The 16,376-nt window shown below is 47.1% G+C and overlaps 1 protein-coding gene across 1 annotated transcript; it reads left to right on the top strand.

The window, feature by feature from the left end:
• The first annotated feature begins 2,418 nt into the window (after window positions 1–2,418).
• LOC119455500 (uncharacterized) lies at window positions 2,419–3,843 on the top strand. Its single transcript, XM_037716911.2, has one exon. It carries the CDS (start codon window positions 2,514–2,516, stop codon window positions 3,648–3,650), a length of 1,137 nt encoding a protein of 378 aa, XP_037572839.1. The 5' UTR covers window positions 2,419–2,513; the 3' UTR covers window positions 3,651–3,843.
• Window positions 3,844–16,376: the final 12,533 nt, after the last annotated feature.

The raw sequence follows: 16,376 nt of genomic DNA, 5'->3' as shown, positions 1-16,376 counted from the left end.
ATCTAATGCCTACCGACCATGTCTGCACCAGCCATTTTTCAGAGGATACGATATCGATGGCATAGTGTCACGACGTCGAAAGCTCGAGGGACAAACGAAACGCACTTGTCGGCAGAGGCAGTAACAAGAACGGACGGTTTTAAAATAGCGCGCGCTAGTCACTGCTTCTTCTTCTTCTTCTTGCTATGTTTTCCATAAGTGCCGATGTGTCTTATGCCATCGTCATCGCCGCGCTAGACACGTGGCAATATTACGCGGAGCGCTCGATAAAATGATTCCCACCTTATTTCCAAACTGTCCAAAGAACCTCACACGGTCAAATAAACCTCGAAAGCCGCTGCGGAAGAGAGAACCTCCTGTGTGCCGCAGTAGTTTGTGCAAATTTTGCTGCATGTAAAAGATATATACTGGGTGGTTTACTGTCATGCACCAAGATTGGAAAATATGTAAATGTCACGTAGCTGGACAGAACCAAGGTAATGTTGTCTGCCGTCGCTTGGAGATACTCCGATTATTTTGTTATTCTGCTTAATTACATAATTATTTTCATAATTGATTAATCAACTATTTTAATGCTATAATTGGATAAAAAGCATGAACAAGAGAATTGTACAGCAGCGTGGAAAACTCCCAATATAACTTTCTGTTGCTCAATACGTGATACATAAAAGTGTTTTCCGAGCGTGAACGAAACCCGCGAATACAGCAATATTGCCGCGCGACTGGCCGCTCGAGGCACTTTGCGTGTATTCGTGAGCTTCTTTCATGCTAGGAAAAACACTTCTACGTAGCGCGTATTGAGCAATACAAAGCTGTATCGGGAGTCTTTCATGTTGCTCTACAATTTTCTCATTGACACTTTTAATCTAATTTTAATAATCGAGAAGTTGATCAATAAATACGACTAATTATCTAATTAGGCGGAATGTAAAAAATAACCGAGTATCTCCAAGGGACGGCAACAACATTACTATGGTTCTGCCCAGCTACGTGACATTTGCATATTTTGAAATATTTGTGCACCCAGTAAAATACTGCTGTTTTCTGTGCAGATGTGTGCCTGATTTTCAAATTTGTTCGATCCTGGCTACTGAATTTTTTTTACAATGCGCGTGCGGTGTATATTACACGCTTGCATGTTTTTATACATTTTTCCATTGTGGGAGTCTATGAGACCGCAAGCTTCTGGGATGGTTATCACCTATTAAAATTATCGAGCTGCTTCATGCACAAGTTTTTTCGTATTGTGTCTATGCAAAAAAAAAAAAAGGTCTATGGGATTATTGTGTGGTGGATGTAAGTGTATTTGTGGACAGGCTGTAGCATGCATTGTCAAACACGCTTACATTGGCACATTCTCACATGCAATTTAAGAAAAAAGAAAGTCACCTCTTTTTTATTTAGATCTTGCAAGAGCCACTCAGTCCTCAATGGACGAAAGCCCAATGAATAATATACACGGTCTATGTTAAGTGGAATTGGAATAAAAAAGGCATTTTCTCAGGTTTTCATCAGTAAACTGTGGTAGTGATACTCTAATTCAAGATAGATGCCTGCCCTTCTTCCCGCCTAATAAATTCCCATTTGAAAGAGTTTTTACATAGCTGATGTGCAATCTCATCTTAAGTTCTAGCCATGAACAGCCACTTTGTTCTAGTGCATTGCATATCGGAAGCTTGCGCCGTTTCATTTCTTAATTTATATCGCGGCCACATTGAATTCGCGCAACGATGATTGAACGGTTTTCTGAGTGTGAATGGAAGCAGCGATAAGCATGAAATACATTTTCTGTTGCAGTCACTATTTTCTTCTGATCGAGGGGTAGGTAGCACGTGGGCTAACACTTTCATTTTTTTATGCTTGGATTAATGGCTAGACCGGACGAAACAAATTGCGCGCGCGAGGGTAACTTCAGTGGGCTGTAAGTGCTGCCCGATTGATCCGTGTTCACGTCATCAACGCCCTGCACAAGGAACCTTCATGTTAGCGAAGCCTGGTACACTTATCACTTTAACGTGAAATAACGATTTTTTTCGCGCTTTGAGATTTACTCACTCCACTACGAACGAAAATTTCGCGGAGGCAGAGGAATGCCAAGCCGCCGGCGCCGCTAAGCTGGGACCGCTGGCCGCGGCGCCCTCTATCTGCTCGCAGCAGAGCTACTCGGTGCGCCCGCGCGCGGCCGAACATAATCTGGACGCTCGCTCGCGCGCAGTGTCAACACCTAAAGGTACGTTCGATTCGCCTGCACCACTGTGAACCGGTTCACGGCGGTTCACGAGAAGTTCAGGGCGAGTGCAGGGCTAGATCGGCGGTGCCGGCCTGACCGGACAGCAGCGCCACACAGAATCGAATGCCGAAGTGCAGAAGTTGTGCAGGCCTTCTGCTTTCTTGTTTCGCATGCGCGGGGCGCGGCATTATGTCTCGGTTCGTCTCGACGTTGTTAGTGTTTTGGTGTTCATTGTGCCAAATCGCCGCCTTTTTCTTCGCCGTTGCTTCTGTGGACGAAGGTCATGAACGCTGGCCTGCTTTCAACTGTCGTGCATGTCGCCATGGAGCTAGTGGAGTCTGAAAATGACGACGAATTTGATGACCTAGTTGCGATAATGGCAGTGAAGCTAGCAAGAGTGGACAGAAATCGCATTCCAAGATACTGTGAGGACGTCGTAGGCCGGTACTTCGGGTTCGAATTTAAACGGATGTTCCGACTCTCACGCGAGACGTTCAGCGATCTTGTCGCCCGCTACGAATCGTCTCCGTTCTTCCCCGATTCTCCAGGAGGGCGCACACGGATCACTGCCGAGAAGACTTGCTTGGTGGTACTGAGCTATATTGGAAGCCAATCGAGTATGTACTGCCTTGCTGACAGATTTGATTTATCCGAATCTTCAGTGCTCGTGTGCATTGAGCGACTGTTTAACTTTTTAAACAGCATAAGTGGAGAAGTCATCGCATGGCCTAGCGGGCATGATCAAGAAAGGACCAAGGCGGGCTTCTTGGTAAAGAGCTCCGGCAAAGGGCCGCGTAACACCATAGGCTGTATTGACGGGTGCCACATAGAGATCAACAAGCCGACTGAATCCTCCCAGTCCTACTTCAACCGCAAGAAGTTCCCGTCTGTACTGCTCCAGGGAATATGTGATAGTAGGAACAAGTTCATCGACGTTTTTATCGGTTTTCCTGGATCGGCACACGATGCCAGGGTGCTTCGTGAAGGCCCCTTCTTTGAGATGGCAGCGATGAGATGTGATGGTGGCTACCTGCTCGGAGACTCTGCATACCCCCTGCTTCCATGGTTGTTGACGCCGTACCGCGATAATGAGCACAGTTTTCCGGCATGGAAGAAGCGCTATAACAAGTGCCACTCTGAGCAAAGGTGTTCTATTGAGAACGCCTTTGGTCTTCTAAAGCAAAGGTTCCGTAGGCTTTACTTTGTTGACGCTGCTACAATCAAGCAGTGCTGCCTCATAGTAATGGGTGCTTGTGTGTTACACAACATGTGCAATGAAGAGAGGGATTATTTTATTGAGCTGCAAGAAATTTCAGAGCTTGAAGATGTTGGAAATGATGACGAAAGTGACATTACTGACCGAAGTTTGGCTGCCTATAGTGAAAATTTGAGAAATGCAATTGCACAAAAGCAGTGTTAGTGTTCCATTTGTTTAATAGAGCACTTTCTTAATGCGAGAGGTGCTGATGTGAAGCATTCTTGTGGAGTTTTATAAAAAATAAACATTCCTTCATGCTCAGTGAAGTGTTCTTGCAGAGTCTTATAAAAAAATAATTCCTTCATGTTCAAAACTTATTTATTAGCAGCACATGCCTCAACGGCACCAACAAGGCGCTCCAAAAGTGCCATTTTTTTCTCAAATCGCAATTCCCGCTCCTGCTTTGCCGCCTTATATCCTCGACAAGAGCCTCCACAGAAGTAGCAGATTTTCTTTTTCTTGCTGGGGCATCTTGGCTGGGGTGGTGGGATCGTCCTGCCTCCTGGCAAGGCTCTGTCTCCGCAACAGTGCCCTCTCTGAAGCATAAAAAATCAGGCTTAGAAACAACTACATATCAAGTAGGGTCATTGTACCTGTTGTTTTCAATCACCTCCCCGGGCACCAGGAGGACTGTTGGAGTGATATGGTGTTCCTTTTCAAGTACTTCAGCCAGTTCCCTAGAAATAATAAAATATCAGATACATAGTAGCTTTACGAATTTACGGCAACAATGGCCTGTACTCACTCCTCGTAATCGCAGGTGATCAGGGAGTGGCCAGATGAAGAATTATTTGTCTTGCTACGCTTATACGCCCTCTCCAAGCTTTTCCACTTATTTTGAGTCTGCATGGGCGTCACTGTGCAGTTGAACTCCGTTGAAATAAGGGAGGCAAGGCGAATCCATAAAACTTTCTTTGTACTGAAATAAATGCAACGAGAACCATAAACAGTGTGTGGAAGCCGAACACATACGAAGTAGTCTATAAACTGGCTGCATGAGTAAAGACACTTTGATAGAATTATTGAAAAATAAAAAACTACCTCATAAAAGCACAAACATGTGCTGCTATTGCCCAAGGCGTATGTTTCCGTGCATTTTGCCACAATGTCATTTGTATGCTACACATACATTATCCTTCACAGGTTGACCAGATGTAACAGGCAAAAAGAGGTACGCCTCTCTAAACAAGACCAATTAAGTAGCACAGTTGTCCTAAAATAGTTAAGTAATAATTGATTAAATTTAGATTGTAGGACATACATCATTAAAGTTAAACGAACATGCTTGTGCATTGTTTTCGTACTTGTTTTAAACACTAAGGTGAAACTGCCATAGATTAGTTTCATTAATCACAATACTAACTTGTCTTAGCAATGTATGCCAACAGGCTTTAGATTGCTATTTCATGTTTCTGAGCGTTACTAATAACTGGGCTTACTGCAATTTTAACCCTGCAAGATACCCAGAAAGGAGAGAATAACCAATGAATTACCATTTGTGGATATCAATGTCAACCACAAAAACAAGCCGAAATCCAATTATGATAAAAAGAAGTTACTCTGATGCATAAAATAAATGAGCATACTTATGCCCCAGCAAATACATTTTACTCTTAAGTCAACTGCTTACTTAAAAAATAAAGGATACTTGCCGAAAGCCACCCTTCTTACGAAGTAGCTCTTTCAGTTCCATATATTTTTTAATAAAAAACCTAGTTTTCGCCCCGCTCCAAAGGTCGTTCTCGCGGCTTTCTTCCTCCTCGGGGCTCTGTGCCAAGGGCTGTGCAGCAGTGCCCACAGCCTGTGTTTCGTCCAAAGCGAAACAGCCCGGACTCTGAGAAAGAATTGGCGCCACAGTGTCCGCAGCCGGTGGGGTTGATGGCACTGGGACACTGGTGTCTGGTGTAGGATCTACAAATATGGTCAGCAGAGTACTATCTGTAGAAGGAATAAAAGGAAGGATAATTGTGGAAGTGCCTAGCTGTAAACAGCTTCATCATTTAATAAAAACACTGCAGCTCTTCTGTGCGAACTAATTTTATAGCTGGCCATCAACATATTACTAATAACAAGTCACGTAAACCGAACGACTGCATACCTATATTTTGATCCGTGCATCCAGCACGTGACACCCCTATTTTTTGTCTTGCCTTAAGGTGGCTGCAAAGTAAATCTGTAGATTGCTCGCAGTGTCACCCAATATTACCGTCACACAGACGCTTGCGAGTGTGCGTGAATCAACGCAAATATGACATCATACAGGTCGACGGCTATTGTAATCTCAAGTTCGATTCCGCCCGGTCCAATCCAAACCCACGGCCTCTGGGTAAGAAGGCACGCGTTGCAGCCTGCCTCGCTCCCATTACAGCCTGCACAATATTTAATTCAGCGGCCGTGCCAAACTAATCACGCTTACTTTACGGCCACCGAGATTTTCGAGCACGAACGAAACGACATTCGTAAGCTCACAGCACACGACGGACACACATGGTTATTGTGTGTCCGTCGAGTGCGCGGATTGTTGTTAGGCATAAAGTTATTGCAGTCACCAGTACATTTCGCACTTATTAGGTCTAATCTCGCCACCCTCGAAGCTAAAACAAGCATACCACGTTTTTATTTACAGAAAACGATTTCTTTTGTGCCGCACACGCTTTGTGCATGTAGTACTGCGGCAACGTACCGACTAAAATGTTCTCAAATAACATCTAAAGGGCTCGTGTGACACATGCATACCACGATTGTATACATACCTTGTGCTCTGTAGGCAAAGCCGTTGCCATTCCTCACTCGACAACCGTCTTCGGCAATCAATGGCGTTATCGTCTGCTCCACGCCGTTAATGCAGACGACCATGCCGTCTGCTGCCATTTCGAACGCGCGCGAAACAAACAATGCTGCACCAACGTGGAACCACCAACTCCGGTGGTGCCGAAATTTCAGGAACCAGCCCTGCACCTTTCCGGCACTTTTTGAAACGAATACCGGAGTGCAGAGGGCGCTAGGCTGCACCAGTGAAACGAACGGCAGGGTGCAGCACCTCGTGAACTGGTTCCGATGGTGCAGGCGAATCGAACGTACCTTAAATATTCTTCCACCGTGGTTGTAGTGCATGTTAAAGAACCCCAGGTGGTCAAAATTAATCCGGAGCACTCCACTATGCCATGCCTCATAATCAGAACAGGTTTTGGCACGTAAACACCAGAAAGAAGAAGATGATAAGATTCGCAATGCATGTGGCTCTTCGGCGCCGCAAAACCGAAAAACGCAGCAAAATTCCACGGCAATGCGGAGTTTCGTAGATTGTGGCGCCATCGTACTAGAAGCGCACCCGAACGCGGTACGAAGTCTACGGACGGATCGTCTGCCCCGACCTCCGTCGGAGGTTCCGACGCTTGCCGCTAGGTGTCGCAGCAATTGCTTGGAGTCGCCAATATTTAACTATCTCTAAAATCCCATGGGACCATTTGCTTCATTGCTGACATTACTCTTTGCTGACGTTTCGCCTGGGCTTCGGAAGCCCTCACTACCCTCACGCTACCCTACCCCTACCCTCACGCTAGAATCGAACAAGCTTCCCTTATAAGCATTTTGTCGACAAAAGAAGGGCTGGTGATTTTGTCTCTATGGTTCCCACGTGTGACAAGCGTAGTTCAAGGGTGCGTTACAGGTCCCCGAGCCTACAGGAGTATGTGCCATTGAGCTTGGATCCTTCCAACCAGGATCGGCTCACTTTTCAGCGTGGCACCACCGCCGACAGTTGTGAGCCCATGAAGCTTCGCTTAAAAGACAATAATGAGCGACTGACGGGGGCATCGAACGTTGGCCGTCGAGCACAGCAGACTCCTGCTCTAACCTTTAGGCCACGAGCGAACGCATACATCTAACGTTCCAAAGTCAGTCAGCTCTTTGAAACACTCGGAGCGCGCACCCCATGTCACTTCCTTGTCTTCTTGCCACAGCTCGCTCTTTGAGGTGCCGTGTTAAACTCTACTATCTCCGGGACCAACCCACTTTCGTAGCCGCTTACGCTACGTAGAAACTGCGATGTTGAACGAGCTTCATGATCGCCCCAGTTCATATAGTTTTAACACTTTTTCGCCGGCTTACAAATGCCATCGTCGCTTTAACATACGCCAGATGGCATAGCCGTAGGTGCGATCCAAAATATGCACGTTTTAGGGAGCAAAAGAAGGCGAAATTCACTTGCAAACACGGTGACTGCGCGCATGTGGAGTAAAAAGTAGACACGGTGGCAGCGCGGGTGGTGGCGATAAGGGAGGCGCCGACAGGTGACGACGCTACCGGTAAACATCGGACGCGCTGTGGGAACCGTGGGTTGCAAGCGCGCACACGCTGTAAACATACACTTGAGAGGTCTTCGAATTACCTGTGACGCACCAGTTTATCTCGAAAGCAGATATATTTTTTATCCAACGGCCGTGGTACTAGAGATGAAACAACAAACGCGCTTTGAAAATCACAGCGCGTTGAAAGAGCTTCGGATTCAGCAACAGCTGCAACAGTACGACCGCTAATCGCTGTCTCTGTGGCTGCTCCCGACACTCGCCTTGCAAGAAGCATGCGATAAAATTCTTGCCATTGAACCTTCGCCGAACTGTCGTCTCCCTAGCCTGCAGCTCTCGTATGTTCAGCGCACGGTGTACGAAGAGAGGTGATCCGATGGCAGGCGCGAGGCGCGGCCACTTAGTGGGCCTCTTGGATTATCCGTTTCTCACAGTCCCGGGCTGTCCGAGGTGGTGCTTTCAGCCAATGAGCGTTGCCTATGCAGCATCGCGGACAGTCCGTGACTGTCATGAACGGATTATCGAATAGGCCAGTGGGACTTTTAAGCACGCTGCGGCCGCAAGGGGCAGCACCTATTCTGGGGGCCCACTTTTTCGCTCGCTTTGCTGGCGCTTCTATGGGCCCGCTCGGCAGAGGTGCATTATTTTAAGGCAAATATGCCATTCGCCTGCTTAAAAAGACTCTATTTGGTTGTAGGAACATCCCTTTATATTTATGCCGACATTCGGAGCTATAATTCGACTCGAGACCGCATGAGTGAGTTATTAATTGAGGGCTCTAGCAGCTGTCATCTCAGCGTATGGCGGCATTAGACTAATTTTGATATTTACGAGAAAAAATGGGTAATATAATTGCATACTTACTAAAAGTGCTAAAACGTGTAACATGCATTCAGAGGAGTGCTACTGTGCTAGAGCATTAGATAAGCCTCCACAGCTGCCAAGATGTACAAGTCATGCCTTGCTGAATCTACAAAGTGTCACGGTACAATTTGAGGGGTGTTATAATCGATTTTTGAATTGTGTTAGGAATGCAATAGCCAGTAAAAATTGCATTCACTTTCCTTGTTTTTATTGTAAGAGAAGTAATGCCCAGCATTATAAGCAGGTCGTTTTTCTCGTTTAAGGAAACACGTAATTATATACTTGAATGGTTAAAACAAATAAAATCAAAATAGGAAAGTTATCAGCAACGCAGAAACACAAGCAGCACCTCATGTCTTTGTTCCTTTTCAGCAGACGCGTACGGTTGCAAGCACGTTGCAAGCTTGGGCCGTATCGACGGTATTGACTATTCCATCGTCAGTTGCTCCGCATATGTTTGGTTACCGTATCGATGGTATCCGCAGCATCTTTTTCGCAGAGGTATCCTTTTTTCCCTGCTCGCGGGTCTTTTTCTCGTCTTCACGGACTTTGACAGGTAGCTGGAGATGTTCGGAAAGATGGTTGGAACTGCAGCTGATGAAAGAACCGCATGACGAGTTGTGCTGGCCAACACGACACCACCGTGCTCTGCAGACCACGTCTTGCTGACGTAACGATTGTCGAAACGTGTTTCGCAGACATGGTCAATAGATCGGAGAACATGTTCGCTACGGGGAGTGGCCTTTCGCCACGCTTCCAGGCGAGCTTCTTCTTTGGGAGCGCTGAAGAGCGATACCGGCTCCTGGGAGGACGCGTAGCCGCTATTGCAGCCGGGTACAAAGCACTTTTTGCCTATATTAAAGCACACTTACGCACTTGTTGCCAGCACCTCCATACGAAGAAGCTAGATTCCGACCAATTCAGACAGCGGATCAGAGCGCATCTCTGCAGTCGAAGGGAATCATTGAGACGGTCCCGCACATCGCCCTACACCATGCAGCTAAGCTGCCGATCACCCACGCAGGCAGCGTCGGTGATTTGGTACCACGTAACGGCTCTTTAACTGGCCAGACGGAGCAAGAGAAGCGCACCCGGTGCGCGCTCCGATTGGCTCCGATGCGGCGAGCAGCGGCGAGGGCTGTCTGGCCGCTGTTTCTCCCGAGCGCGGGTACTGTAGCGCGGGCGTGCCGTCGGAGCACCTCTCCTCTTACACCGTGCTTGGTTGCAGTTGTACGGTGGTTCGTGCTTCGCGCATTTTGGTGGAGATATTTTTCTTTCCTTTTTGCACATCATGACGCACGTTTTAGTGAAATGGCTCTATGACTATAAGCGGGATGTTTATCCGATGAAGTCATTGGTTCACGCCGCTACTGGCCTTCGAATGATGTTTGAGCCTGGCAGTTTTGATGAATTGCGTGGCAGAATTCATGATGTGTATTGGAAGGAAGGCGAACAAAGCCGCAGCCGAATTTGTTCACATAGGTAAGTGATTTCGTTATCTTGAGCACATAGCCGTAGTTAAGTTTGTTCTTTGTCCTTGAAGTCGATGAAAATCTCTTCAAGGTGATTATCGGCGTTGATGAAGCAGGAGGCAGGTTGGAGGTAACAAAACTTAAAGACATATTGCACCGAAAATATTTACACAGTCAAATGCAGAGTTAGCAAAATAACACTGATGCAAAACACACAAGTAAATAGCGCCTTACTCTTCTACTTTTTCTTAAGTTAGAGCCTAGGACAACTGTCACTACATACGACGGACCGAGTCTCACTGTTCTATCACCAAGTGGTCACGGCCCAGACTAGCGTTGCATCGTACGGAGTCTTACTGATCTATCAGGTTTAGTGATTGCAGCCTAGACTGAGGAGCAAGCACCCCGTCTCGATTCTTATAGGTGAAAGAGAGAAAGAAATAGGGCGGTAGGACCGTTGGCCCATCCCACAGAAGCAGTTGCCAATTAGAGTTGAAAGTTTGTAGAGCCACAACCCAGAGGGATGGGCTTACTCTTAAAAGTAAATGTATGGGAAAACAACCCTGTTTTCCTTCTTCCCACAACTTCGTTCCCCTGTCCTATTTCCACGTGGTCAGTGACGGCCTCAACAAGCACGCCAGGCACGCATGATTTATTGAGGCCGTCTCGAACCTCAGCGGCGTTTCTAGCCAGCAGGGGGCTCGGGCGCTGGTGTCACAACACCGCGTACCGCACTCCCCCCTCAAGGTTTTGCCGCGTGGAAAATAATGACCATTGGCGGCATCCGGACTCGGTGTTCTCAAGACAACCTTCTCCGAACGCGATCTTCGCATGCGCACCGCGCCTCTACGGCGCGCACTGCAAGTTGTCACTCGAAACCATGGCACGCGGGTTTTTCTCAGCGCTCAAAGCGAGATACACGTGGTTGCCGCCCGGACGCATAGGAGAGTGGACCCCCACTCCGTACGCGCAACACGTGGTCAACAGTGCTAGGCCCCTCTAAACTTCGACGGCGTCTCTAACCAGCAGAGGACTCGGGAGCCGCCGCCACAACACCGCGTACAGCCGTACCACTCGAGGTGTGTCTGCGCGGACCTATTATGACCATCGGCGGAATGCTAACCCAGTGCGCGCAAGACCGCGTTCTCCGAATTCGTTCTCCGCACCCCCCCGGCGCGCGCCGCGGCTCGTCACCCGACACCACACGGACCGTCCGACCCCTCAAAAACAGAAACGGTTGCTGTCAAGCCGCTGGGTAGTGGACGCCTCCCTATTCATAAAACGCGTGGGCAACTCGCGGCACTGCGAAAGTATACACAAAACAATCATGCAGCCCTACACTGCCCATTCTGCATGTTCGAGACATGAATGGCCTAACAGCCGTTTTTTTACTTTGACGAGCGTGAGATGTTAAGCATACCGCTCACTTTCTGCAGGCACGCCGCTTGCCCTGGAGCGAAAGCGCGCGAAACTAGCGATTGCTGCCGCCGCTACTTCGGTAGAAACAATGAAAGAAAAGGCAGCGGCGCCCCACGTGCATAAAATTGCATTGCTTCATTTGTTCCTGTCTAATAAGTTTACCCTAGGTAACATTACTTTGTATGAGAGGACTGACTTGCAACATAGGGAGCAGCTTCTCTGCACAGAGAAGATTTTGCACGTCGTCTTTCATTAGGGCTCACGTAGGCCATTCCGGCGCTTGTTACCTCGTTTCGATACGCAAGAGGCGCGCTCGCTTTCAGGGAATTTAGGCAGGTATTGAGAGCTTAGGAGAGCCGCGACAAATAATTTTGCAGCAGGTGTGCAGCTGTGCTGCGCTTGTTGTAGGCAGTGCTGCACATTTACTCATTTAGTAACTATGGCGGCCCCCATGGCAACTAGGGCCTTTTGGTAGCGCTCTGTCTTACCAGTATTCTTGTCACGTATACTTTCGTTACTAATTTTTGTTCAGCGGGGAAGCGGACTTGTGGGTTGGCACTCCGGCGGCCGGCGCCGTATCTTGAAAGCGATCTGCGACGTGGAAAAAGTGCGCGCGCGCAGGTGCCTCACTTTCAAAGCGATCTGCGATGTGAACAAAGTGGAGCTAGTGCCGGTAGCTTGGTATGCGCTGTGCTTTCGACGTTTAGTTCGCGTTGAAGCGAGAGACGGCGCGAAGGTTAATTCGCTCGCTAATGCCGCGCCTTCTCCAGCGTTTTGACGAGGAGTTTCCGCGGTCATCGAGCGAGATGTGTTCATGTTTACCTATACACGCGTTACACCGTGCTTGCTAATTTAGTTAGTAGGCGAATGTTTACAAGTTTATATGGCCGATAAAACTACTATTCTAAGTTTGTATAGTTGTCTACAAATTTGCTATCCCAATCGATGCGTCGCCTTTCGGCCGAAACTGCGACATTTTTTTTTTCTTTTTAAATCCGGAGTGGCTCATCGTACACCTCACGGCTAGTGTGCGCCTTTTGGCGCGTAGTGGTTAACTGCGTCTCAATTTGCGTTGTGGCTAATGTCAAAATGTATTTCGCCTTTTCGGGATGAGCGGAGAACGGCCTACCGACAAGTCCTACATCGGCGCGCTGGTGCCACACGGATACACATCGCAAATTAACAGAGGCGCGGAGGCGACGTCGCAAAGAACATAGCCGCCGACGGACTCGCCTTATCACCTATAGCCGCCAACCCAACCGCAGCAAGCATCTTCAGCAAACGTGGCGTGTTTCCGTTGAAGGCGTACTGCACGCTTTTAATAGGCGATAACCGAAACGCGCCGCCGTTCTCTGATGCCTCTCTGAGCTGCACGGATCCGCATGAGCGTTGCTTGCACATACAAAAGGAACGCAGCCGATGCATCGGTGCCTCAAGCTAAGCGCCGCACTCGAGCACCGTTTGCTTGGCGAGGAATTCCGCGTGCATGAAGACAGCTCACTGCACAGACGCAAGCGTGCAATGCGCACAAATCGCGCGGAATGTTCTTAGCCACGGGGCAGCGGATACTAAGCTTCAAAGAAGCGGTGCCGGTTCTCACTTGTCGTACAAGCGCGCTTACGCACGCATCCCTCTCGGCGCATTTTTAGTTTTGCCCTGCTGGTACAGAAGATTCGGACTGCTGCTTGGTATCGGCTGTGCACTATAGCATGTTCTTTGGATTTGTGAGAGACATGACATGAGAAGAACTTTATTTCAGTCCTGAGGAACTAAGATCTAGGCGAGCCGAAGGCTCCCCCAGATTAAGTCGGTGGCTCCGCCCACGATGGGACCGGGAGACCAAGTCCCGTCGCGATGTCGTGGGCCCTCTGGACAGCCTGGTGTTGGATTTGAAGATTGCTGCTCTTGAGGGATTCCTCCCATTGCTCTTTCGTGATTTGTGAGAGAGCCGCGAATATATTTCACCGCTGTGAAACATCGTTGTGCGTCGCATCTTTAACATTTACTTTAGCAACCCATATCTTTATTTTCGCGACGGCCCTCGTAAAGAGGCGCAAATTTTTACTTGCCAGTATAGTGTGTACTATTATTTAGTGCGTAGTTGTGTATAGTGTGTGGCAAATTCTCAATCCGCCTAATCGCATTTTCTGTTTGTATTCCCTTCTCACAGGTTACACATGCATGCCCGGGTGCTGACGTGTCGTTTGTCAAGAACAGCGTGGCGTCGTTTCTCGCAAGAGGCATCCATTGATCTGCGGCTGATTCACCAGGACGCTCGCATCACTGTTGCCACTCTGCGCCAAGTAGGATTTTTAACTATATTTCTTGTGGTGCGACAGCTGCCGCATGGACACTGTGAAGGCTTACTTTCGATTTGCTTGGCCTTTTAGTTGTAAAGGATGGGCTAACTTTTGAGTGGAGGTATTTCTTTTTTCTTGTGAGAATGTTTATCAGCATAACCAAGTGATAAGTGCGTGCTTGAAACAGCAGCGCAAACAGATGAGGACGACGATATAGGTAGGAACACACACAAGCGTCGACTCAACTTGAAGACAGAGGTATTAAACACACTGGCCAACTTGACAAAGATGAGACGCCATGCATGCGTGGCAGCAAAAGCCAGGTGCGACAAGAGAAAAACTGGAAGAAAAGTCATGTCATGTGGAATAAACCTGTGTCAAGAATGAGAACTGAAAGATTTATTTGTCCTATAAGTGATTCTATGTAACGAGAAATGCTCTTTTAACCGCATCTCTTTCCACCAAGCGCAACACATGGCTTGCTTACGCATTTGTTTCTTTCGTGATCAAGAAATAATGCTTCTGTAATTACTCCGTCATTCCGGTCTTTGTGATAAAACAAAATTGCTTTTTCTGCTGTAAGGGGCAGAACGAACAATTCTTTCATAAAAAAAGACCAGTACACAAGAGCAATTGTGGAAGCCATATTTATTCATTGCCGACAAATGCATAAGCAAATACCGGAATGACAGAGTAAAATGTAGCTATCTGTTGCCCTTAGTGGGAAAGAGTTGCTGTGTTTCAAATAGCATTTCTTGTCGGGTGGTATTGCCTATAGGACAATCTTTAAGTTTGTGTGCGATTTTTGTTTGTATTCGACCCACATATTTGTTCTGCAAAACATGTATTTCATTCCTTTTTTTACTTGTCGCACCGGCTTTGCCTGCCGCATGTCGCATTGGGCTGTGTCTGCCGCAAGGCTATTTCTTTGCCAAGTTGGCCAGTTTGTCTTCATGAATAAACTTCTAGTTGAGTCAGCGTTCGTGTGTATTCCTACCTTATTTCATGGTTCTCATCTGTTTGAGCTGTTGTTTGTAAAGTATGTATGTACACCGAATTGCCGAAGTATCCGTAAAATTGAGATACATGAAGTTATTTGCACTATTCATTTCTTCAAGAATGGTATAGGTTATCATCTTGTTTGTTTTTAACATTGCTGTACAGTTTTTGTAGTTTATAGCTTGGAGAAACGTTTTATGCGAGTTTAAATGTGCAAGCATCTCGCTTTCGTTAGAATTTTTCAACACGGGTGCTGTAGCTTCCTCCGTCATTCAGTTACTGCTTTTTCTCAACTTTTGTATATTTTATGCAGCGAAATGCTTGTGTTATTTTATTTGTATTTTACCTGCACTAGTGAGGCAATATGGTGTTTTGTATGTGCATTTATTTGCGTTTTTCACTGGCTCGCCAATCTGGCTGTCCAGTCATTTTAGCCTTTTCTCATGCTTTATAATGAGTCGTTCTGGGCTCTTTCATGGTGCAGGTGACCATTTATTTCACTGTTCGGAATTGTGGTAGCTGTGTGTTACTGCAGTTGTCTGTGTTTAATGTCACTTTATTATATGATTGAAAGTATTAGCTAGCCATGCATTAGCTCTTTATTGACCGAGGTGCCACTTAGTAGCTGCGTAGGGTGAAATAGGCCCAAAGAAATGCTTCCATTAGCTTTGTGCAAGTCCATAAAAATTCTCTGATGAGCTCACTAAATTCCGGAAATGCCACCAATAACCTCTTCTGTACCCAAAATTAACGCAAGAAAGTAAATACTGTGCAGTTCTTGACTTCTGCCGGGGAGGTAAGCTGCTTTTATAACACAAAAACGTGTTAAGTGTACGTCTGAAAAACACATGTGCAGGTGTTTTGTATATATTTACATGAAGTGATTCGTTTCCAATCTACTTGCTATTTTGTCTACCCACAGGCAGCCGTAAATCCTTCTGAGAGTGTTGGTGTGTGAAACATTTTACTGGGTGCGTGAAGCGTTTTACTGTAAGGTATCCAGTGGTCTTTAATTTGTGTGTTTAGACATACAAGCCAAGAGTTCATATGTTCAAAGTTAGTTGTTACAAGGGTATGCTTAAAGCCTGCTTTTGAGTCACTGCCTTCTAGTCATAAACATAAGTCCCAAGAGGAGACCACAGTGGTTGTTATGATGTTGTGATGCAGCGTGACTGCAGACGGTTCTTCAATTGGGGAACAACCCCATTAAGGGCAAAAGCCCAATCGGGGACAAAGTTTAATAAGACTATAAACGAAAATTAACCCATAAAAACAAACACACAAAGATAACATGGAAACACGTAGCTGGAACGCTAATGTTATGAGGCAAGTTCGGGCAGGCTGCGGGTGTGCATATGCACTACAGTCTCAACGCGGCGAAGCGGAGACGAGACGACGAGATAAGCGGTGTTGGTCTCACCAAAAGACGTTGTGTCGGAGCGTCGTACAGGCTGCCAGAGCGTGGCAGCTCTGGCTCGGAGGGAGAAGACAGGCGGCTCGGCAGCATGGGCCGACGGTGGTGGCGTT

The sequence above is a fragment of the Dermacentor silvarum genome, chromosome 1 (assembly GCF_013339745.2).
Source record: "Dermacentor silvarum isolate Dsil-2018 chromosome 1, BIME_Dsil_1.4, whole genome shotgun sequence".
Classification (NCBI taxonomy): domain Eukaryota; kingdom Metazoa; phylum Arthropoda; class Arachnida; order Ixodida; family Ixodidae; genus Dermacentor; species Dermacentor silvarum.
This window is presented reverse-complemented; position numbering and strand designations above follow the sequence as displayed.